Here is a 25,218-nt window from a genome sequence, read left to right on the forward strand (position 1 = left end):
GAACTAGACTCAACTGTTTATGATTCTCTCTGTGTGTGCATTGTGGGGGGTTGCTTTTTTAAAAAAAGAAGTATTTGTAGGTACACTGAAACTAATGCTACTTTTTATTTTTCTTAAGTAAAAGAGACAGATTAGATGTTTAGGAAAAAAATATGGGGGGGGGGGGACGACAGGTTTCCCATTTCAGATGTAATTACTGTAAAACCTCCCAAACACCTCTGCTGTGGTTGCCAAAACTCTGGCTTGGGTTTGTATTGTCTGAGAAATGAGCTAAATAAACCTTTATTTTGCTCCCGCCCCGAGACGATCCCACAAGCGGGGGCTCTTTGATGGCTTCCAAGTTCTGGAACACGAAAAGCAAAAAGCGTCTCAGGGACAAAACGTTTCCCAAGTCCTGGTTTGTTTTTTTTCCCATTCAGAAAGCACCTGGCTCAGAACATAAGTGAAAAAACGAAAACAAAGCACAGATCTCGTCTCCTGCCTCTTTGCCAATTTCCGATATTTAGTATTTTGATATTCAAGCTCCGCCTCTGATTTTCTATCTAGCTAAAGAACATAAAAAGAGCCTTCTGGTCAATGGCCCATCTAGTCCAACATCCTGTTTCTCACAGTTGCCCTTTCTGGGAAACCCACAAACACAATCCGGACTCAAGAGCAATTCTTCTCTCCTGCGGTTTCCGGAAACTGCTAGCCAGAGGAATCATTGCCCCTGACCAATTCTAGGTGGCTTCAAGAGAAGTCTAGCATCAAGATCAAGGGAAATAATTTGTTGTTGTTTAGTAGTTTAGTCGTGTCCGCCTCTTTGTGACCTCCTGGACCAGAGCACTCCAGGCACTCCTGTCTTCAACTGCCTCCCGCAGTTTGGTCAAACTCATGCTGGTAGCTTTGAGAACACTGTCCAACCATCTCGTCCTCTGTCATCCCCTTCTCCTTGTGCCCTCCATCTTTCCCAACATCAGGGTCTTTTCCAGGGAGTCTTCTCTTCTCATGAGGTGGCCAAAGTCTTGGAGCCTCAGCTTCAGGATCTGTCCTTCCAGTGAGCACTCAGGGCTGATTTCCTTCAGAATGGAGAGGTTGGATCTTCTTGCAGTCCATGGGACTCTCAAGAGTCTCCTCCAGCACCAGAATTCAAAAGCATCCATTCTTCGGCGATCAGCCTTCTTTATGGTCCAGCTCTCACTTCCATACATCACTACTGGGAAAACCATAGCTTTAACTATATGGACCTTTGTTGGCAAGGTGATGTCTCTGCTTTTTAAGATGCTGTCTAGGTTTGCCATCGCTTTTCTCCCAAGAAGGGAAATAATAGTACCGCTCTTTTATGGACTTCTGTGTCCAGTTCTGGGTACCACAATTTAAGAAGAATGGTGACAAGTTGGAAGGTGTGCAGAGGAGGGCGACCAAGATGATCAAGGGTCTGGAAACCAAGCTGTATGAGGAACAGTTGAGGGAATGTTTAGCCTGGAAAAGAGGAGACTGAGAGGAGATATGATAGCCATCTTCCAATATCTCAAGGGCTGTCCCATGGAAGAGGGAGCAAGCATCTTCTCTGCTGCTGCTCCGGAGGGTAGGAGCCAAACCGATGGATTCAAATGAGAAGAAAAGAGATTCAGACGAACCCTTAGGAAGAACGACTGATGGCAAGAGATGTTCAACATCAGAACAACCCTCAAGGTTCTCCTTCCTTGGAGGTTTCCAAGCAGAGGCCAGGTGGTCATCTGTCATAGATGCTGGGGAACAGGACACTGAGAAGAGATAAGATAACCATCTTCAAAGATCAAAAGGGATTTCACATGGAAGATGGAGCAAGCTTGCTTTCTGCTGCTCCAGAGGATAGGGCCCAATCCAGTGGATTCCAGTTACGAGAAAGGAGATCCGGACTAAATTTCAAGAGCTGTTCCACAGTGGAACGGTCTCCCTCAGAAGGTTGTGGACTCTCCTTCCTTGGATGTTTTTAAGCAGAGGTTGGATGGCCATCTGTCATGGGTGCTTTAGCTGAGATTCCTGCTTAGCCAACTCTATAATTCTAGGTGAAATGTACTCGGAGTTGAGAGTGGATTTCATGCTCTTTATTCAGCTCATAGTGGTGAGGAGGAATGGAAGTTTCCCCAGAATGTCTGCTTTATATGCATTCAATCAATCAAACCTTTATCAATGGGCCCCACGTGATTGGCTAATTCCGGGATTCTCCTGTAGGCCAATCAGGTTGCAGATTCACTTCCACCTGGAGCTGGATTGGGTGGCTCCTGTGGACCAATCAAACTGCTGCATTCTGGATCCCATTATTCTAGGACCGATCAGACTGCTGCATTCTGAACCCTATTGTTCTAGGACCAATCAGACTGCTGCATTTTGGATCCTATTCAACTCAGTACATAACACTAGGATTCTAGGATTCAGTTATTCTATTTTTCTATGAAACGGTCAGGGAGGGAAGAGGGGGCGGGGGATCAATTCTATGGTTTAGTGGTTAAATCAAAAATCAAAACGTCATCACCAGAGCAATAAGTTCACCAAGAGTCCGTTCCTTTCTTTCTTCAGATATTGCGCTTTCCAGTCTTTCCCCCCCAAGTTCCCCCCATTGTCCTTTTTTGCAAGCACCTTTCTTCCCTCCCCCAGAGCTACAGAGGAGCACCCATTCCGATGACTAAAGCAGCACAACGGTGGCTCCCATTCTCTTTGTCTGCCGGAGCCTCTCCTCCCCGCACACCTCAGAGAGGGAATTAAAAAGGTAGCCCCAGGCGGCACGCCAAGATTTACGAGGAAATGCAGACACGAATTCTTGCTCCGCAGGCTGGGCGTGGAAGCACAGCAAGGGGGAAAGTGTGTGTGGGGGGGACACAAACATGCAGGAAGAACCGGTGGCCCAAACCCTTTCCTCCGTCAAAACCCACAAAGGCTTCTCTCCCCAGCAACGCAGGATGCTGCAGCCTCCATGTTTGTTTATGTTAGCGACCCAAAGGAAGTGAAAGGTTGGCACCTCGGAGGGCAAGTGGGCGCTGGTGGGTTTTGCTGACTGCGTGGCATCAGGGGGAGTTTTTTCCTTCCCTCCATAATGACAAGTCGGTCCCCCGAGAGGTTGGCACGGAGTCAGACAAAACCAAATTTTTGTGTTGTTGTTTTTTTCCAGAGAGTGCTTACAATTCTATCCACGGGCCTTGAGCTGCTCCAAAACCCAAAAAACCAGCTGCTGTGGGGGGGAAACAGAGGCTCCAGGGGGGACACAGCTGAACTCTTTGAACCGATGATCTGGAAGGAACACCAGAGGCAACAGCAGTGGTTTTCAAAGGAGAGGAGGGCAAGGGGGGGGCAGGAAGACTCAAAGGCAAAGTAACATTTAAACATTTCAGCATAGCATAGCATAAAAAACCCCGTATTTTTTTGCTCTATAAGACTCACTTTTTCCCTCCTAAAAAGTAAGGGGAAATGTGTGTGCGTCTTATGGAGCGAATGCAGGCTGTGCAGCTATCCCAGAAGCCAGAACAGCAAGAGGGATTGCTGCTTTCACTGCGCAGCGATCCCTCTTGCTGTTCTGGCTTCTGAGATTCAGAATATTTTTTCCCTTGTTTTCCTCCTCCAAAAACTAGGTGCGTCTTGTGGTCTGGTGCGTCTTATAGAGCGAAAAATACGGTATATACAACCGAAAACAGTATCCATGCCATGCCCCTCTTCAAGAGCACTGACTATTCTTCTACAGTTCTCCAAGACATATTGTTGTGAGCAGAGATTTCCAACTTGGACAAATAGGGAAGATCAGAAAAGAGAAATGCTTCTTTGTGCTAATGAGGAGAGGAGAATTTGTTTGACTCAAATTAGACCTAATATAAATGAGATTGCCTGGCAAAAGCAAGCTCACACCTCTCATCGAGTCTGTATAACAACTTAAGGAATGTATATAAAGGGCTCGTTTATCATTATATCGGGGAAATTATTCGTCTTCTTGTGTAGCTGCATTGTTTTATACATTATGGATGCCCCATGATCATATTATAAAGTAGTTGTGTTCTAGGTTATAAATCAAGCACTGCTAGGAATTCTCCACTCCACCCCCCCCCTCCGGCAAAATGTATTTCTTATTAATTAAAAAAAAATGGTGCAGCATGAATATTTTTTTCTTCTGAAAGTGTGGCCAGGGAAAAAAAGTTTGAGAAAGTCACTTTCGGACCTGGCAAGGAGGTGGGGTTGTGGGCTTCACGCCCACCCCACATGCGCGGGGGCTGGTTGCAGCCCCCGCAAGACCAAGGGACTCCCGGGCGGACGGCCAATCGGGTGGCGGGGGTGTGTGGCCTGCCCTATTTAGGGCCGGTGCAGCTGGGGCTCGCCCTCTTTTCGCTGTGCCAGCCATCCCGTTTTCCCACCCTCCCTCCCTTTCAGTAGGCTTCTGACTTTGCTATGGTCTTTGGTCGGTCGCCGCAAGGGGCCTGGGCGGAATTTTTCCCAATTGGCAATTTCAGCCAATCGGTTTTTTGCCTACCTCGTAGCAACTCGTCACAACTCCTCAGCATTGGCAGTTAGGCATTGGTAAGGAGGGGTTAAGAGGATGTGGGGGGGGGGGAGGAAACGCCATCACCTCCCCCCAAAAGTGAAGGGCAGTCCGATAAAGGATTCCGGGGGGGGGGGGGGGGCGTGGCCCTGTCCGAAGCCTATGGAGGTGTGGGCCTAAGGCACGCCCCCGAGCGGTGACCCGGGGGGACTCCTAGTTCACGTGCCTCAGCAGGACTCCCCCGTATGGTGTTAACCCTTGCCGGTCTTCAGCAATCGGGCTGCAGCCGGCTAGTCGATAGGACCAACGCCTAAGACAATACCTCTCATTCCTGAAATCAATAAAGTTGTGGCCTAATTCGCCTATTAACCTTAATACTTGGTGTCCAGTGTCTTTATTTCTCCCTGGTGGGGGGCGGGAACTTGCCACGCAACCACTGGCCTACACTAATGAAACTATGGAACTCTCTGCCACAGGAAGCGGTGCTCACCACCAATTTGGATGGCTTTAAAAAGAGGGTTGGGAAAATCCATGGAGGAGAGGGCTGCTGAAGGCTACTGGTCAGAGAGGGCTCTTGTGGTCAGACCCTGCTTCCTACAAGTATCTGGTTGGCCACTGTGAGAGCAGGACGCTGGACTAGATGGGCCTTCTTATGTAACCCTCTGTTGTCTTTGTCCATGGAGTTTTCTTGGCAGGGATACTGGAGTGGCTTGCTGGTTCCTCCTCCAGGCGGATCACGTTTGGTCAAAACTCTCCACTATGACCTGTTCATCTTGCGTGGCCCTGCACGGCATGGCTCATAGCTACTCTGAGTTATTCAAGCCCCTTCGCCATGACAAGGCAATGATCCATGAAGGGGCAATGAGACATCACCTTGCCAACAAAGGTCCATATAGTTAAAGCAATGGTTTTCCCAGTAGTGATGTATGGAAGCAAGAGCTGGACCGTAAAGAAGGCTGATTGCCGAAGAATGGTTGCTTTTGCATTATGGTGCTGGAGGAGACTCTTGAGAGTCCCGTGGACTGCAAGATGATCCAACCGATCCATTCTGAAGGAAATCAGCCCTGAGTGCTCCCTGGAAGGACAGATCCTGAAGCTGAGGCTCCAAGACTTTGGCCACCTCATGAGAAGAGAAGACTCCCTGGAAAAGACCCTGATGTTGTGAAAGATGGAGGGCACAAGGAGAAGGGGACGACAGAGGACGAGATGGTTGGACAGTGTTCTTGAAGCTACCACTGCGGGAGGCAGTGGAAGACAGGAGGGCCTGGCGTGCTCTGGTCCATGGGGTCACGAAGAGGTGGACACGACTAAATGACTAAACAACAACAACATGTAACCCTCTGCAGTGCATAATCCCAGAAGCACAGATTTACAGAGTTGGAAGGGTCCACGGGAGTCATCTAGTACACCCCCCTGCAATGCAGGAATCTTTAACCCGGTGCCAGACTCGAACCCATGACCTTAAGTTCCAGAGTCTCATGCTGTACCGACTGAGCTACCCCTCACAGCTGAAGAACCCCTGACACTGGGCGGCCATTCTCTCCAGGCTCCCTCTCCTGCCTCTCACTTCCCTTTTCTCATGCGCTGGTTCTGCCTTGCAGGGCGGTGCAACTCTGAGCAGAGACTACGCCCTTGAAGCGACGCAGCCAAAGACCGGGATAATTACAGTGCTCTGCAGCCCAGTTTACAAGGCAGCCTAAGTGCTGTCCCAGAATCAAAGTGGGAAACGGGGAGAGGGCTTTACTAGCGACTTAGTGAGATATTATTCATGCTTTTGAAGAGTGTTTTCTTTCCTGAGAGAGGGAGGCAAAGCTAGAATTAATGGACCCTTAGGCCCAAAGTATCCTGGCTATGTCTCATTTCCCCTCCCCAACCTTCCTTCCATTCCTCCTGGAAGTTTACTTCTTCACGCAGCACACCGTTGAGCTGTGGAACTCTCTCCCACAAGATGCACTGATGGCCATCAAACTAGATCACTTGAAAAGAGGACTGGATAAATTCATGGAGGAGAGAGCTATCAGCCACGACAACCATGCCATATTTGGCCGGATAAGGGCGACCATCCACGATTTCCCCTGTCTTCCTGAAAGAGGCCTGTGTCCAATTCCTGCCCTGGGCTTGGTTGTTGTTGTTGCTGCTGCTGCTCTCGGCAACCCTAAGGGCCAGCGTTGCAGACAATGCCTTTTGGCGATAATCCCACCGGGATTTTCGAATCTCCTCTTTGTGTTCCTCTAATTACCCACATGGTTTCAGGAGATAAATCACTTAGGGGAAGCATTTCAGGCTGCGGGTTTGGGTGCTTCCTGCAATGAATCCCCTTTGCCACAAAATGCATTTCGGAGGACATTCTAATGCGACACTTTAAGCAAACAAACGGGTTTGGGAGTTAAGCAAGTGAGCAGCGACTACTGCTTTACTTGAATCGGCGAGTTCGGGGAGGGAAGTCAAGAGCTGTGGGTCCAATAAGCGTGTGTGTGTGTGTGTGTGTCTTAGTCGTCTATCTGGCCCAAGACACTTTGCAGCCCCAGGCAAAGGATAAGGTGGCAGCCTCCTCACATTCCATGCACAAAATCTGACTGTGTTAGCATCTGAATCTTACTTCAAATCTGTAAAGGCAGCCTCCCCCCACCCTCCTCACCAGAGGAAGGCAGGGCTCTTTAGGGCAGGCCACATCACAGAGTCCCTGGTTCTGGAGGCAGTTGGAGGATGGATGGCGGCTAACAGATTGAGGTTGAATCCTGACAAGACAGAAGTACTGTTTTGGGGGGGAGAGGGGGCGGGCGGGTGTGGAGGACTCCCTGGTCCTGAAAGGGGTAACTGTGCCCCTGAAGGACCAGGTGCGCAGCCTGGGAGTCATTATGGATTTACAGCTGTCCATGGAGGCTCAAGTCAATTCTGTGTCCAGGGCAGCTGTTTACCAGCTCCATCTGGTACGCAGGCTGAGACCCTATCTGACTGCGGACGGCCTCGCCAGAGTGGTGCATGCTCTGGTTATCTCTCGCTTGGACTACTGCAATGCGCTCTATGTGGAGCTACCTTTGAAGGTGACCTGGAAACTACAATTAATCCAGAATGTGGCAGCTAGACTGGTGACTGGGAGTGGCCGCCGAGACCATACAAAGCCGGGCTTGAAAGACCTACACTGGCTGCCAGTATGTTTCCGAGCACAATTCAAAGTGTTGGTGCTGACCTTTAAAGCCCTAAACGGCCTCAGCCCAGTATACCTGAAGGAGCGTCTCCACCCCCATTGTTCTGCCCGGACACTGAGGTCCAGCTCCGAGGGCCTTCTGGCAGTTCCCTCCCTGCGAGAAGCCAAGTTACAGGGAAACAGGCAGAGGGCCTTCTTGGTGGTGGCGCCCGCCCTGTGGAACACCCTCCCGTCAGATGTCAAGGAAACAAACAACTATCTGACTTTTAGAAGACATCTGAAGGCAGCCCTGTTTAGGGAAGCTTTTAATGTTTGATGCATTACTGTATTTTAATATTTTGTTGGAAGCCGCCCAGAGTGGCTGGGGAAGCCCAGCCAGATGGGTGGGGTATAAATATTATATTATATTATATTATATTATATTATATTATATTATATTATATTATATTATATTATATTATATTATATTATATTATTAATATTATACAAAACTAGGATAGTTCATGACACTCATAGATAGGGGTGAAAGAAGGCATCAATGTCTCTTCTGATCTGGGTTGGCCACACGCAGCTCTCTTTCAGTCCTGCTGTAGTTTGGTTTCTGACATAAAAAAGCTACCTTATCTGCCTTGCTCCTGTGGTGGAATTTTACACACTTAACTAATGAGCATGCTGCTGTTCCATTCATTCTTATGCAAAGGAAACACGACACAAAACTGGAGGGCATAATAAATGACATGGAATCACAGAATTGTAGAACAGGAAGGGACCATGAGGGCCATCTAGTCCAACCCCTGCAATGCAAGAATCTTTTTGCACAACATGGGGCTCAAAGCCCCAACCCTGAGATTAAGAGTCTCATGCTCTCCTGACTGAGCTCTTGTTTGTGGACTCAAAGCAATAACAGTGGATACGGATCAATGTTCATTCTGTGTGTGGAACTAATGAGCAAACGCTGGCCATTTTTGCTCCTATTTCAGTTGGGAGTCTCAGGCTTGCCAGCTCATAATACACCTTAGATTTTGTGATTGGGGTGAGCAGATTCCCACCTTTCTGTTGTGCTGCTGTTCCCTGACTTAGCTCTGCTCTGCAACTTTCAAAGGATGTGGGTGGCGCTGTGGTCTAAACCACTGAGCCTCTTGGGCTTGCCGATCAGAAGGTCAGCAGTTTGAATCCCCACAACAGGGTGAGATCCCGCTGCTCTGTCCCAGCTCCTGCCAATCTAGCAGTTCGAAAGCATACCAGTGTGAGTAGATAAATAGGTACCACTGTGGCAGGAAGGTAAACAGTGTTTCCATGCACTCTGGCTTCTGTCACAGTGTCCCATTGCACCAGAAGCGGTTTAGTCCTGCCGGCTACATGACTCGGAAAGCTGTCTGTGGACAAACGCCAGCTCCCTTGGCCTGAAAGCGAGATGAGCGCCGCAACCCCATAGTCACCTTTGACTGGACCTAACCATCCAGGGGTCCTTTACCTTTACCTTTACCTTTACCTTTTACCTGCATCTTTGAACCTGCCCTTTGATTTAACCCGGGGACGTTCTTTAAGTGCACATGTGCAGTTTGCTTTAGCTCTACACCTTCTTTCTCTCCCATCCAGGTCAACAACACAGGTAAGCACCTAGTGAAACTGTCTTAAAGAGGAGCCTGGTGTGATACAAGGAGGAGAGAGGACTTGATCTTACTGGAGATGTTCTGTCCCAGCTGCAGCTACCAGAAACCCAGTATGGCCAACATTGCATAGAAGGTTTGTCGGTAGTCATAAGAGCATCAGACGAGCCAGACTGGGTCAAGGTGGCCAGAGGTTCAAAAAGCCCTGCTCCAAAAGAAGGGGAATGGCCTTTTAAAATTGCCTTCTGAGAGGTGCAGAGAAAGTGCGATGGAGTCAGACATCGCCAAGGGACTGATTTGGCACTATCTGGCTGGGCTGGGCTGGCAGGAACACACCAAACCCCTGAAGGGGCAGAAAGCACACCCTAAATAATCAGTATGACTCAGGTGCGAGGAGGGCATTTAACTAGATCCTCCTTTCAGATCTTGGTTGGATGTTTGTTTCTTATTTTAATTCTCAATCTGGAGGGGGGGGCAATGGGGAGGCTGTAGCACCAAACCCACAAACTTGGCTCCCAGTGGCGTTTTCTCTTTCAACGTGATGGCAGCCATCTGCTTTTCTCCGCTGGGAGACTCGTGCCAGATTGACAAGCAAGACCGGGCACGCTCCGGATGGCATCGCCAATCCAGAACGTCCCGGCTTCTCTCTTCCCTGCACCCCGTCCAACAGAACGGATCATCATCACAAAGTGGGGAGGAACCAAAAAAAGCCAACCAGCTCAGCCCCTTCCTCAACACACCAACCCAGGATGTAATCGAAATTGAACCACACAGAATATCAGAAGAGTCTGCTAGATCAGGCTGCAGGGCCCATCTTTCCCAACATCCTGTCCTCACAGTGGCCAACCAGAAGCCTCAATGGGAAATCCCCAGGATTCGAACACAGCTCCCCACTCCTGTGGTTTTCTCCAACTGGTGTTCGGAAGCCCTTCTGCGTCTGACCATGGCGACACGGCATAGCCATCACAGCCAACAGCCATCAGTGGTATAAATCCACTACAAATGGTCTGTGGTCATTTCACTGACGTGTTGCACAAGACCCCCACAAAAACAATAAACCAGTCTGGAGGACTCTAACACTTCCTTTTCCTAGCCTGAAAACTTCTAACCAAGTTGGGGGCTGCACTTGTGACCAGCTTTTGGCCTTCACAATGCTTAGCCACTGTGAGAACAGGATGGGGGATAGAATAGAATAGAATTAGAATTAGAATTTTATTATTACGGTCATAGACCAGTTCTGGCTCACTTACAATATCAGGAAAATCATAAAACACAACAGGAATACATTGAATTGCAATTGGGTTTAACAGAGACCACCATGTAAGGATACCACCAGAATAAATGACATACAGTTGCCACAAAAAATGGCAAACTCCAAAAGTTCTTCGGAAGACAACGGACAAAGACTAGACTTCAGCAAAGCCAACTTTAGCCTTCTAACATGGAATATCACAGGCTGGCCTAAAAAGACATCTGACCCGTCCTTTGTTAAATTCATCCAAGGTTATGACATCGTATTTTTACAGGAGACATGGAGTACAAGCGAAATACCGTATTTTTCGCTCTATAAGACGCACCAGACCATAAGACGCACCTAGTTTTTGGAAGAGGAAAACAAGAAAAAAAATATTCTGAATCCCAGAAGCCAGGACAGCTGGACTCCAGCAATTTAGCTCCAGGGACCACACATTTGCTCCATAAGACACACAGACATTTCCCCTTAGTTTTTAAGAGGGGAAAAGTGCGTCTTATGGAGCGAAAAATGCGGTAGATGTCAACAGTTTTTCCTCCTTCTGCCTCTCAGGATCACCAAGAATAGAATAGAATCTTAGAACCAGAGAGTTGGAAGGGACCCTGAGGATCATCTAGTCCAACCCCCTGCAATGCAGGAATCTGCAGGTGTCCCATACGGAGATCAAACCCGCAACCTTGGCGTTATCAGCGCCATACTCTTAACAAATGAACTAAGGATGTCTGGGACTTTGGCCTGATAGGAACTTAAGAGGACCCTGTTGGATCAGGCCATAGGGAGCCCATCTCACCAAACATCCTGTGGCCGGTCAGATACCCTTCTGGGAAACCCCCAAGCAGAATTGGAGCCCAAGAGCCCTCTCCCCTCCTATGGCGCAGGATACAGTGATGGCCATTGACTTGGATGGCTTGAAAAGAAGATCCATCAAATTCATGGAGGAGGAGGAGAGGGCTATTGATGGCTCTAGCAAGGATGGCTCTGCTCTGCCCCCATGGATGGAGGCAGCTTCTGAATCCCGTTTTCTGGGGACCACGGGAGGCGAGAGCTGCTCTTGTGCTGAGATGCTGCTTGCTGGTTTCCCATTGGGGTATCTGGTCCTGCTCTGTAAGAACAGGAGGCCGGACTAGAGGGGCCTGATCCAACAGACTCTTCCTGTTTTCTTATCTTTGCATTGACCCCTGGCTGCAGCCCTCCTGCAGATGCTGCCAAAGGTTGACCCTGGACCTTTTTGCATGCAAATAGGTCCTCTGTAAAAAAGTAGAGACATCACCTTGCCAACAAAGGTCCGTACAGTTAAAGCCATGGTTTTCCCAGTAGTGACTTATGGAAGTGAGAGCTGGACCATAAAGAAGGCTGATCACCGAAGAATTGATGCTTTTGAATTCTGGTGCTGGAGGAGACTCTGGAGAGTCCCATGAACTGCAAGAATATCAAACCTATCCATTCTGAAGGAAATCAGCCCTGAGTGCTCACCAGAAGGACAGATCCTGAAGCTGAGGCTCCAATACTTTGGCCACCTCCTGAGAAGAGAAGACTCCCTGGAAAAGACCCTGATGTTGGGAAAGATGGAGGGCACAAGGAGAAGGGGACGACAGAGGATGAGATGGTTGGACAGTTTTCTCGAAGCTACCAGCATGAGTTTGACCAAACTGCAGGAGGCAGTGGAAGACAGGAGTGCCTGGCATGCTCTGGTCCAGGGGGTCACAAAGAGGCGGACACGACTAAGCGACTAAACAACAAGCAACAAGGTCCTCTGTTCCCTAAGCCACAACCTCTTCTCTGTGCTCGGGGCCATCTGAGCATCTCAGGCATGCCCATTAAGTCTTATACAATCTGAGAGCTGTCTCCACGCCAGCCCCAAATCTCTCGCAATGCTATACAGCGGGGTGGAAGACTCTTAGATTGCGCACATGCCATCCTTGGGCCAGTGAGAGTGGGCTAGAGGAAGGACAGGAATCCTGTATCCCTTCCAGCAAACACAAGGACCTCAGCCAGCAAATTCTCCCCGGCCTTAGAATTTGTACTCTCTCTGGGGTGAATATTTAGAGCCCTCAAGGGCAGAGCAAGGAGAAAATGGTTTGACATGTTGCCTGGAAATAACCCTTGGGAGCGCCTTCGTTCTCCTTGCGCGCCCCCCTCCCTTGGGGACACCCATCCCTCCTGTAGCCAGAGGGAAGACTGCCACCTGCTGAAGAATAGAGTGAAACTCAGCTGCAGTCTTGCCTAATCCCCTGTCCAAAAACCAGCAGGCACCCAGCCTTCTCAAGCGCATGAGATCACTAGCCAAGGGCATTTTGGCTCTCCCCGAACAACATTGCCTCATGCGTGGAATAATGGGTGGTACAGACTTCCCCACACTGTTTGGCTTACAAACCTCTCCATTCCCCCCCCCCAACAAAACACACACACACACACACACACACGGATAGGTTATTCTCTCTGACATAAGCTCATGTGTGAGCTGCCTGCAGCAAACACACCTTTGCAGAGGTGGGACGCCATCTCTTCTCAAACATGGCAAGTCCGTAGCACAGGTACTGTGCTTGTTCAGAGAGTCTCCCCACTGCCCCAAACTAGGCCTTAATCTACCATGGGGCATGTTGTACATTGTGACTGCTAGCTGGGTCTTGGGAGGTAGAGAAAGAACCACAAAAATGATTCTAACCAGCTCCAAAGGACTTACGTGATGACCAAATCTAAGTTTTGGCTTTCTCTCATTTCTGTATTTTCCCAGTCTTAAGTTCACTACTCTGCACCAGTTGGCAATTTGTTTTTTAAAAAAGCAAATTCAAAAGCACATTAGTGCATATTTATGGTAATTGTGTGCACACAAGTTTTGTATATGCACTTTTTACAATGCAATTTCCCCTTATCTAATGCACTTTGCATGCTGCTTTCACTGATAGGTGCATTTATGTACACATTACTTAGCTGGAGAAGTGAACTGCAAAATTCAGAGAAGTGTGGATTTTGAAGGGTGGCTGTGCTTTGTTTCAGAAAGCGTGTAGTCTTGAACCCATCGGTGTTTTATACACCCAAGGAATATTCAGAGTGTGCGTGGCCTATCTCAGTATTAAAGCCCTGGGGCAGGATAGGACCATCGGGTTACTACTGAAAGAGTTGCATTGCCTGCCAGCGAGCTCTGGGCCTAAAGACAAGGTGCTGGTAAAGTTAAAGGTAAAGGTAAAGGGACCCCTGAACATTAGGTCCAGTCGTGGCCGACTCTGGGGTTGCGGTGCTCATCTCGCTTTACTGGCCGAGGGAGCCGGCGAGGGTCATGTGGCCAGCATGACTAAGACGCTTCTGGCAAACCAGAGCAGCGCACGGAAACGCCGTTTACCTTTCCGCCAGAGCGGTACCTATTTATCTACTTGCACTTTGACGTGCTTTCAGACTGCTAGGTTACCAGTATCCAAAGCCCTATAGATACCTTGGGAACCAGAATACCTAAACCTAAGAAGAGCCTGCTGGATTAGGCCAAAGAGAGACTATCCAGTCTGGCATCCTGTTCTCACAGTGCCCAACCTGATGCCTCAATGGGAAATCCACAAGCAGGATTCGAACACAGCTCTCCCATTCTCTGATTTCCAGCAATGGATATTCAGAAGCATTGCTGCCTCCGACTGTGAGGGCAGAGCAGAGCCACCCTGGATTGATAGCTTAATCCTTCATGAATTTGTCTAATACATGTAGAGCAGGCGTGGTCAACTTCCAAGAGACTGTGATCTACTCACAGACTTAAAAACTGGCAGTGATCTACCCCTTTTTGGGGGGTTCAGGAGCTTTTTTTTTTAGGAAGGAATGCCCTGTTTTGGGGGGTTCACGTAAAAGTTGTTGAGGTTCTTTAGGGAAGAGGAAAGCGACGTTGAGCTTTTTTTTTAAGAAGGAAAGCCCTGTTTTTGGTGGTTCAGGTCATTTTAGGGGTGCAGGGCAAAGATGTTGAGCTTTTTTTAGGGGAGTCAAAGTTTTTTTACAGAAGCTTATTTGGGGGGAGCCACTGATCTACTAGTGATCTACCACAGACATCCAGTGATCTACTGGTAGATCACAATCTACCTGTTGGACAAGCATGGGTTTGAGACCCACTGTGGGCAAAAAGAACTCTGCATTGCTGGAGCTGGGGCTAGGAGACCCACATGGCCCCTTCCAACAGTTCTACAATTCTATGATTTTTCCTCCTTTTCCAGAAGCCCTGCCTCTAAACAATCTCCAGGTGCTGGGCAGATCTGCAAACCACTCTCCCTTTGGAAGCCATTTCCAGGTATGGGAGAGCCACTGCAAGGTCACTTGTGAGAGGAGGCCAAATGTTTGAATAAGTTAATCTCTGCAGCATTCAGGGCTCCGCAGGTGTGCCAAGCTGACTGCTTCCGTTTCCATTATGTGAACAGGATGCCTTCTCCACCTCTTACCTTAGCACAACACGGCCACATCAACCCCACCGGCTTGGCCTCGCCACTCGGAAACCAAGTTTGGGCACGTCCCGAGGAGAGTCAGTAAGAGGAGCCCGACTTTGGCATGCGGTGGGCAGAGCAATTTGGGAACAGTGACCTCAAGCCAATTCTCTCTCTCCCTCCCCTCCTTTCCACCAGCCAAAGGAAGCCACATTTGGCTGGCATGGGGAGGGCGATTTTGCACAGCGCTTGGGAAACGTAGCTTAACTGGAACCCGCAGCTCAAATGGCCAGGAGTCTCAGGTTCCCCTTTGCTGTGTTAAACTGGAAGATCCATGGGGCAGGGAATCAGTCTTCTGGGAGCATGTTAGTCTGTAATGTGCAGCACCTGGTAATTGCTTTCCGGAAAGAGCATTATTTATATGCTTGCATTTTTGTTTGGTAAGCTGTTTTAAGCAACTTGTTTCTGGAGGGGAAAAGTTTATTTGTAAACAGATATGAATATATAAATGTCTACCAACAATGCTGGAATATTAAGACCAGAATTTTCTCTTAGCACATGAACCTGATTCTGCCTATTTCTTGGGGAGGGGCTACATTCCACATTGCACTATTATCAAACTATTATTATTATTACTATTATTACAGTCGTACCTTGCAAGTTGAACAGAATCCGTTCCGGAAGTCCGTTCGACTTCCAAAAATTTCAAAAACCAAATCACAGCTTCTGTCTGGCCGCAGAAAGCTCCTGCAGCCAATCAGAAGCCGCGGAAACCTCGTCGGACGTTCGGCTTACAAAACTAGTTCACAAACCGGAGCAGTCACTTCCAACGTTCGTGAGCCAAAATGTTCAGGAACAAAGTTGTTCGAAAACTAAGGTATGGCTGTATTATTACTACAACTTGCCATGTGCTTTGGATAGCTCAGTTGGTTAGAGTGTGGTGCTGATAACACAAAGGTTGCAGGTTTGATCCCTGTATGGGAAAGCTGCATGTTACCTAATTACGACTAAGTGACTTACACTTTTAAAAAAAGACCCTGCAGGGTCAGGCCAGGGGCCCCTCTAGTCCAGCACCCTGTTCTCTCAGCACCCAACTGGATGCCTGCAGGAAATCCCCAAGCAGGATTTGAACACAAGAGCCCTCTCCTGTCCCGGGGCTTCCAGGATATGATAGCCCTCTCCTCCATCAATTTGTCCAATCCTCTCTTAAAGCCCTCCAAGCATCACTCCCCAGGCAGGAGGGTAAAAGCAGAGTCTTGTTTGTGCACTTGAAGATGTGTTGTGTCCCCCTGAAGAGTGCAGAGTGCAGAAACTTGCTCGAAACTGGGCATCTTCTGCGAGAGAGGATTGCCCCCAGATGCACACAGCAAAACGAAGCCTGGCATTTTTAAAACAAACAGGAAAGGAAGGGCCTTTTCAAACTGGGAAATGAAAAGAGCAGCCTGCAAAAATCACAAGGCGTTGGGTGTTGGAAGCGAAGGTAAGGAGCCTCTTCCAGGACTGGAATGTGTGCTGTGTTCAAACTTGTCCGTGCCATTCACATGCAGCCATTCATAAGAACCTCGGCAATTATTTTCTTAAGGGCCGTGTATTATGATGAAGATTATCTTTTTAATATATATTTTAAAAGCAAACCTCGTGATGCCTGGAACGGCGTATAATTACCGCATCACCCTAAACCCAGAAAACGTTGGGAGTGGAGCCTGGGAGAGTCTGCCCCACCAAAGCCTCCCTTCTCTTTGGCCAGGTCCATCGCTGAGTCTCCTTTGCTGGAACAGGGGGGTTTTGCCAGCTGCGTAGTCTCTCCAGAGGGAGCCTTTAACAAGGGAGCTGGAGGAGGCTCAGGGAAGGGCAACTGAAATGATTGAAGGGATGGAGAAACTCCCCACCAAGAGGAACGGCTACAACATCGGGGGCTTTTCATTTTAGAGAAAAGGCCAGACGGAGAAGACATGCTATGGGCATCCAATGAAGAAGGATGCTGGAAGATTTAGGACAGATAAAAGGAAGTCCTTCTTCATAGAATCGTAGCGGTTGGAGGATGGATGGAGCTAACAGCTTAAGATTGAATCCTGACAAGACAGAAGTAGTGTTTTGGGGGGACAGGAAGCGGGCAGGTGTGGGGGACTCCCTTCTCCTGAATGGGGTAACTGTGCCCCTGAAGGACCTGGTGTGCAGCCTGGGAGTCATTTTGGACTCCCAGCTGTCCATGGAGGCGCAGGTCAAATCTGTGTCCAAGGCAGCTGTTCACCAGCTCCATCTGATACACAGGATGAGACCCTCCCTGCCCGCAGACTATCTCACCAGAGTGGTGCATTCTCTGGTTATCTCCCACTTGGACTACTGCAATGTGCTCCACGTGGGGCAACCTTAGAAGGTGACCCAGAAACTACAGCTAATTCAGAATGCAGCAGCTAAACTGGTGAATGGGAACGGCCGCTGAGACCATATAACACTGGTCCTGAAAGACTTACATTGGCTGCCAGTATGTTTCCAAGCACAATTCAAAGTGTTGGTGCTGACCTTTAAAGCCCTAAACGGCCTCGGCCCAGTATACCTGAAGGAGCATCTCCACCCCCCATCGTTCTGCCCAGACACGGAGGTCCAGCGCCGAGAGCCTTCTGGTGGTTCTCTCCCTGCGAGAAGCCAAGTTACAGGGAACCAGGCAGAGGGCCTTCTCGGTGGTGGCACCCGCCCTGTGGAACGCCCTCCCACCAGATGTCAAGGAAAGAAACAACTACCAGACTTTTAGAAGACATCTGAAGGCAGCCCTGTTTAGGGAAGCTTTTAATGTTTAATAGGTGATTGTATTTTAGTGTTTTGTTGGAAGCCGCCCAGAGTGGCTGGGAAAACCCAGCCAGATGGGCGGGATATAAATAATAAATTATTATTATTATTATTATTATTATTATTATTATTATTATTATTATTATTATTATATTTCAGAATCATAGAATTGGGAGGGACCCCGAGGGTCATCCATCCCAACCCCCTGCAAAGCAGGAATTTCAGTTGAAGCATCCTTGACAGATGGCTACCCAACCTCTGCTTAAAAGCCTCCAAGGAAGGAGAGTCCACAAAGTGATGCTTTAGTTGAGATCCCTGCGCTGCAGCGGGTTGGACTGGATGACCTCTGGGGTCCCTTCCAACTTTACGTTTCTGTAATTCCACGAACATGCAGGCTCCATTTCAGCAACGCATATCAAAAGCAGGTTGGAGCCATCACAACCTCCTTCCCCCCAAAAAATTATCACGCTGACCACCCCCAGGTGTGTGCCTCACCTGTCCAAGGACTTCTCAGGAAAGGTGAAAGGGCCCAGGCAGATCCGGTTGATGTAGCTCAGGGGGACCCTCTGCAGCTCCAAGCACTTGAGCATGATGAAGTCGTATTTGCAGACCAGGAGGGCGGAGTCTGTGATGACCACGACACGCTCCTTCTCGTTGTTCCAGTGGTCTATCCTGGAGCAGGGCAAGGAGAGGAGACCCAGCATGGTTTATTTATTTAATAAAGTTTATACACCGCTTGAACGGAGGAGAAAACCTCAAAGTGGTTTGCAAAACAAGGTGAAGCAATAAATTAAAAGAAAATCCCACCATGATTGAAAACGTACAGAAAATTAGAACCGCAATAAAGGTAAAGAGACCCCTGACCATTAGGTCCAGTCGTGACCAACTCTGGGGTTGCGGCGCTCATTTCGCATTACTGGCTGAGGGAGCTGGCATACAGGTCATGTGGCCAGCAGGACTAAGCCGCTTCTGGCGAACCAGAGCAGCGCACGGAAACGCCGTTTACCTTCCCGCCAGAGCGGTACCTATTTATCTACTTGCACTTTGATGTGCTTTCGAACTGCTAGGTTGGCAGGAGCAGGGACCAAGCAACAGGAGCTCACCCCGTCGCGGGGATTCGAACCACCAACCTTCTGATCGGCAAGTCCTAGGCTCTGTGGTTTAACCCACAGTGCCACCCGCGTCCCTCAGAGCTGCAATAGAACAGGTGAAAACAAATTAAAACTCCTGCAAACTTTCTCAGTCTGGTTAGGCTTGTCCAAATAAGAATGTCTTCAGAGGATCCAAAAAGCATGCAATGAAGGTGCCAGCCTGATGTCAAAGTGTTGCAAAAGTGCCAATTCCATCACTCCAGGTTCTCAGGTGGGAGTATATGGGGTAAGGCGATCTCACAGGTAAACTGGTCCCAAGTTGTTAAGGGTTTTATATACTAATTGTAACACCTTGGTTTTTGTTTTTTTTTAAAAATGCTTTATTTATTTTTTTAAAAAAACAAACAATCAAAAGTTCGTCCAGAGAAATAAAATCAGTAATAAGTGTTACATCCACTTTCTTTCTTCTATAATGACTTCCCGTCACCACATCATGCATCAAGTCAAGTTTCAAGTTTTATTGCGGCAAAAGCCAGTGACACTAAACACCACAAGATCAAACAAAAAGAAATCAACAACAACATCAGGGGGGAAAAAGGATTACACGAGGGAACTTCGCAGTGTGGCATTCAACAGAGGAGATTTACGCTTCCTGATTACTAAAGTGCAAAATTTGGCCACCTCATATGATATTGAGCTTGAGGAATCTTCCAGAAGGTATTTTCGTAGAATTTCGGGGGAGGATTCCAAATAATGTTGTAGGGGTATAAATTTTGATAAAAGCGGCAAAATAAGTTGAACTCGTTCTTCACTATAAAATTCACAAAATAGAAGGATGTGTGTGACAGATTCTACCTTATTAGACATACAGGGGCAGAGACGCGCATGCAGTGGTACCCGCGTGAATTTGCCGTACAGCACTACTGAGGGCATTGTCTCAAAGCGGGCTCTAGAGAAAGCCCATCTATAAGCTTCGTTAGTGATGTTAGTTAAGTAAGGGGCAGCTGCAAAATTAGGCCAAGCATCTACAATTTATCTCATCCATTTTGTTGTTGTTCTTGTTTAGTCATTTAGTGGTGTCCGCCTCTTCGTGACCCCCTGGACCAGAGCACGCCAGGCACTCCTGTCTTCCACTGCCTCCCGCAGTTTAGTCAAACTCATGCTGGTAGCTTCGAGAACACTGTCCAACCATCTCGTCCTCTGTCGTCCCCTTCTCCTTGTGCCCTCCATCTTTCCCAACATCAGGGTCTTTTCCAGGGAGTCTTCTCTTCTCATGAGGTGGCCAAAGTCTTGGAGCCTCAGCTTCAGGATCCGTCCTTCCAGTGAGCACTCAGGGCTGATTTCCTTCAGAATGGATAGGTTGGATCTTCTTGCAGTCCATGGGACTCTCAAGAGTCTTCTCCAGCACCAGAATTCAAAAGCATCCATTCTTTGGCGATCAGCCTTCTTGATGGTCCAGCTCTCACTTCCATACATCACTACTGGGAAAACCAGAGCTTTAACAATACGGACCTTTGTCAGCAAGGTGATGTCTCTGCTTTTTAAGATGCTGTCTAGGTTTGCCATCGCCTTTCTCCCAAGAAGCAGGCGTCTTTTAATTTTGTGGCTGCTGTCACCATCTGCAGTGATCATGGAGCCCAAGAAAGTAAAATCTCTCACTGCCTCCATTTCTTCCCCTTCTATTTGCCAGGAGGTGATGGGACCAGTGGCCACGATCTTCGTTTTTTTGATGTTGAGCTTCAGACCATATTTTGCGCTCTCCTCTTTCACCCTCATTAAAAGGTTCTTTAATTCCTCCTCACTTTCTGCCATCAAGGTTGTGTCATCTGCATATCTGAGGTTGTTGATATTTCTTCCGGCAATCTTAAGTCCGGCTTGGGATTCATCCAGTCCAGCTTTTTGCATGATGAATTCTGCATATAAGTTAAATAAGCAGGGAGACAATATACAGCCTTGTCGTACTCCTTTCCCAATTTTGAACCAATCAGTTGTTCCGTATACCTTTGTTAATTTTCATTACTAACTTATTATTTTATAAATACCCACAAAATCACAGAAGTCATTCAAGGTTTCCTCCATGTTCGCTGTCACATGGGCCCGTTGACGTCATATTACTACAGTATACCTTAAGGTATTTTTTTGTACATGTCCCATTTTTTAATAAATGTTTGATCACTCTGACCTCTCAGTTTCCCTGTCACTTTTGCCAATTTGACGTACTCTAACAGTTTCTAATCGTAACACCTTGATCTCAGGCTAGCAACAGATCTCTGAGCCCAAGTGTTGCATGCTGGCAAGGCCTCCCTCCTGTCAGCAATTGCAGTGCAGCATTCTGCACTGACTGCAGCTTTCAGATCAATCCCAAGGCAAGTCCCAGATGGAGAGCATTGCTGCAATCCAGTAACCAATGCGCAAAACTGCGGTGATCAGGTTCTCTCAGTCCAGGAATGGCCCTATCTCTCAATGCAGTCACAGTGAAACTTTGGCAGACCGAAGGAAGGATGAGCTGTTAACACAGAATTGGCAAAATTGGCAAAAATGTATAAAAACGAAAAGAATGAGTGTTGGAGATGTGAAACAGAAGGTACATTCTATCATATGTGGTGAGATTGTAAGAAGGTAAAATCTTACTGGGAAATGATATACAATGAATTGAAGAAAATGTTGAAAATAACTTTTGTAAAAAAACCAGAAGCCTTTTTATTAGGTATTTTAGGTCAAGACATACCAAAAGAAATGAGGGCTTTATTTATGTATGCTACTAGCAGCAAGAATGTTGATCACACAAAACTGGAAGACTGGAGAAATACCAACTAAAGAACAAGGGCAAGAGAAGTTGATGAACTATGCAGAACTGGCAAAAATGACAGCCAGACTAAGAGAAAAAGACAGCAGTGACTTTGAAAAAGATTGGGAACCATTCATATTATATTTGCAGAAAGAAAGAAAGGCAACAGACTTGATGGCAGGATTTAAATAAACACCCACATTATTAGCATCAGAAAATTGTTTGTAAGATAGCGAAATAAGATGATGTATTTAATTTTATTTTTATGTTTTTAAGGTTTGATGTTATGTTATTAATATCTTTTTCTGTTGAAACAAAAAAAATTCCTTCCAGTAGCACCTTAAAGACCAACTAGGTACTTAGTTGGTCTTTAAGGTGCTACTGGAAGGAATTTTTTTTTGTTTTGACTATGGCAGACCAACACGGCTGCCTATCTGTAACTTTTTCTGTTGAGAGATAGCAAAGCAGGTGAAAATAGAAATAAACCAGAAACGCAAGTTGGGGGAAGCCTTGTAGGGGAGGGAGGGAGGAATATATAGTAAATCTTAAGAATTTGAGATGTATGTAATGAACGAAAATGAAAAATGATTTTTTTTTTTTAAAGAGCTGTTAACACAGAATCACTGAATTGTTGAGTGGGGAGGGACCCTTCAGGGTCATCTAGTCTAACCCGCTGCAACACATGGGAAACTGGGATCTCAGAGCAGCAGCATTCAGGTTTGTGTGTTGTTTGGGGCAGTCTGAGTTAGAAAAGCTCATGCAAAAAGAGGAGGCAAACTGAATTTTCTTCCCCCTCCTGGGTTGCACCAGGCTGGCAAATGGTGCCTTCCGGGCTCTGCGAAATCCATCTCCTCTTGCAAAATCTGTTTAATTTGATATAGCGGAAGAGATCCTTCATTTCTGCATAATTAGTATTATCAGAAACAGATTTGCCAATTTGTGTCAGGAGTTCTTTATGGTCCAGCTGGACCATAAAGAAGGCTGATCGCCGAAGAATTGATGCTTTTGAATTATGGTGCTGGAGGAGACTCTTGAGAGTCCCATGGACTGCAAGAAGATCAAACACATCCATTCTTAAGGAAATCAGCCCTGAGTGCTCACTGGAAGGACAGATCGTGAAGTTGAGGCTCCAATACTTTGGCCACCTCATGAGAAGAGAAGACTCCCTGGAAAAGACACTGATGCTGGGAAAGATGGAGGGCACAAGGAGAAGGGGACGACAGAGGATGAGATGGTTGGATAGTGTTCTCGAAGCTACAAACATGAGCCTGACCAAACTGCGGGAGGCAGTGGAAGACAGGAGTGCCTGGCGTGCTCTGGTCCAGGGGGGCACAAAGAGTCGGACACGACTAAACGACTAAACAACAACGTCAGGAGTTCTGAGTTCCAACGTGATTTGCCACTGGAGATTTCTAAGAAGAGGTTGGGTGATTATTCAGGGATTATTCAATAAGAAATGCAAAATAAGCAATTATTCATTCTTTTACTAATACTTGGTTTGCACATCCATTTGTGATTAAATTTGACAAGACCTCCGATCTTCTCCTTGTGTTCCTGAATTTAGTTCCTTAAATACGTGCTTAAACTTTACTTGCTCTATGTTATTTGACTTACTATAAATTTAATTTTATAAAATTATCCTACTTACGCTCAATCAAGACCTGCCAACGGATTGATCTTTTGACAGTGTTATTTTACATATACTCTGTATACATCCCACTCTCTGATAAATTTTTCATTCCAAACTGAAACACAATCTCCCTGCAGGATAACCAATTATCCCGAACCCCCTGGATGTTTTTTTAAACCACAACATTCCTGTTTGGACAAACTACAAAGACGCTTAGAAAGTTGGTGTGAATTTTAATCTAGTTTAGCATTTTCCATTTTTTTGTATATTTTAAAGTATTGTTGCCAATTTTTCTTGATTTCCTTGTTTTATCTTCGAAGTTGGTGTGTTTCCTCTTTACAATCAAGCAGTGTGTCAATTTTGTGAAATAAATAAAATAAACGATATATGCGAGAATTCACGCTTCACCCACCAGGGGGCAGTATTGAAACTGCAAAAAAGCAAATCCTGGTCAAATGATTCACCAGGTATCTATACCATATACGGTTCTTTTTATAGCTCTTTATAGGCAACTGTTTGAGATTTGCATGGCTTATAATTACATGGTCTCCAGAGAAAACAACATCTGCCAAGGTGTTCCTTCCAATCGCCATGCGTTGCCTTGAGGGACGGGTTGCTCCTCAGCGGCAACGGAGAAATTGTAATTAAAGCAACAACTTTGAGGACTTTTGCAGGAAGCGTAAGGAGATTTTTAAAGTCAGGAGGGATTGCTATTATTTATATATACAGCCCTGTCAGTTTGCATAGCTCTCTCCATAGCAACAGAAAAAATATCCACTATAATCTAAAAGAAAAATAAGTAATGGGGGGGGGGGTGTTTGAAATGATTGCAAAACATGAGGAAATCAATGCAGTGACCCAACAGGTCTTGTAACTTACAGACAGGTCTCTGCCCCAACCAGCTTACAAACGGTGTTTGTAGATTGGGATGGGCTCAGTGGGAGTGCAATTTTGGGGGTGAGTGGAAACAGGGTCCCAAAATTCTCTACCCGCCTGATTTTCAGGAGGCAAAATTGGGGGTGCCATTTTGCGGACTATTTCTGCAGCGGCGGCAGCAGGAAGAGAAGATTCTGGAAGGGTTAGAAAATGGAAGAGGGAAATTCTACACAGAATTCTCTTCTGAAAACCTTTGGCCGAAAGAAATAAGATTGTTAGTTTCCTAGAACCATAAGAAGACACCTAGTTTGGTAGTCCTAGGGGATATAACCTAGGGGATTTTATGATGATGATGATGATGATGATTGCATCCATGCCAACATGACCTTGCAAGGGGCCGCTCGGGACTTTGTGGAAAACATGGCCTCCATTGGGCTCTCCCTGAATAGGTTTGGTCCAACTCACAGTTGCGGACATGCCTTAGACCTGGTGTTTACCTCTATTGATGTGGGTGATCTGAGACTAAGTAAAAGTGAAACAAAAGAAGTGCCATGGTCAGATCACTTCCTGCTGCAACTGGACTTCTCCATGACCCTTCCCCTCTGCAGGGGGGTGGGACCAATTCGGATGGCCAGCTCCTGCCACTTAATGTATCCAAATGGTTTCCAGAGAGTAGAAGGGTTGCTTTATCCCATGTTGATGGCCTTTCAGCTGGTTCCCTGGTGACCCGCTGGAATGCGGAGTTAACCAGGGCTATTGACTGTCTGGCTCCGAAGCACCCTCTCTGATTGCATGGAGCCTGGACAGCCCCGTGGTTTTCCCCGGAGCTGAGGGCGATGAAACAATCACTGAGATGGCTAGAGCACTGGTGGCATAAAACTCATTTTGAATCGGACCAGATACGGGTTAGAGCTCAATGTCAAGCCTACCAAGTGGCAACAGCAACGGCAAAGAGGACCTTCTTCACTACCTCTTTCGCATCTGCAGAAAATAGCAGCAGGAGCCTCTTTCAGGCGGTTTGCAATTTAACAGAACCATCTTTGCCACTGGGGTCTGATAAAAACCCCAAGATCTCCTGCAACGATTTTGCAAAGTTCTTTGCAGATAAAGTCACTCAGATTCGGAAAGAGGTAGACTCCACCATGGGAGCAGGGCCGGGGCA

At 47.1% G+C, this 25,218-nt stretch overlaps 1 protein-coding gene across 2 annotated transcripts in view; it reads right to left on the reverse strand.

Moving 5' to 3' along the window:
- Positions 1–25,218, reverse strand: part of TPRG1 (tumor protein p63 regulated 1) — a 46,855-nt gene that overhangs the window by 10,777 nt on the left and 10,860 nt on the right. For both annotated transcript variants that reach the window (XM_077929601.1, XM_077929602.1), the window contains exon 4: positions 18,167–18,343. In XM_077929601.1, coding sequence (XP_077785727.1) covers positions 18,167–18,343 — 177 coding nt within the window. The remainder of the gene's footprint in view (positions 1–18,166; positions 18,344–25,218) is intronic.

This window comes from Podarcis muralis, chromosome 6, assembly GCF_964188315.1.
Source record: "Podarcis muralis chromosome 6, rPodMur119.hap1.1, whole genome shotgun sequence".
Classification (NCBI taxonomy): Eukaryota; Metazoa; Chordata; class Lepidosauria; order Squamata; family Lacertidae; genus Podarcis; species Podarcis muralis.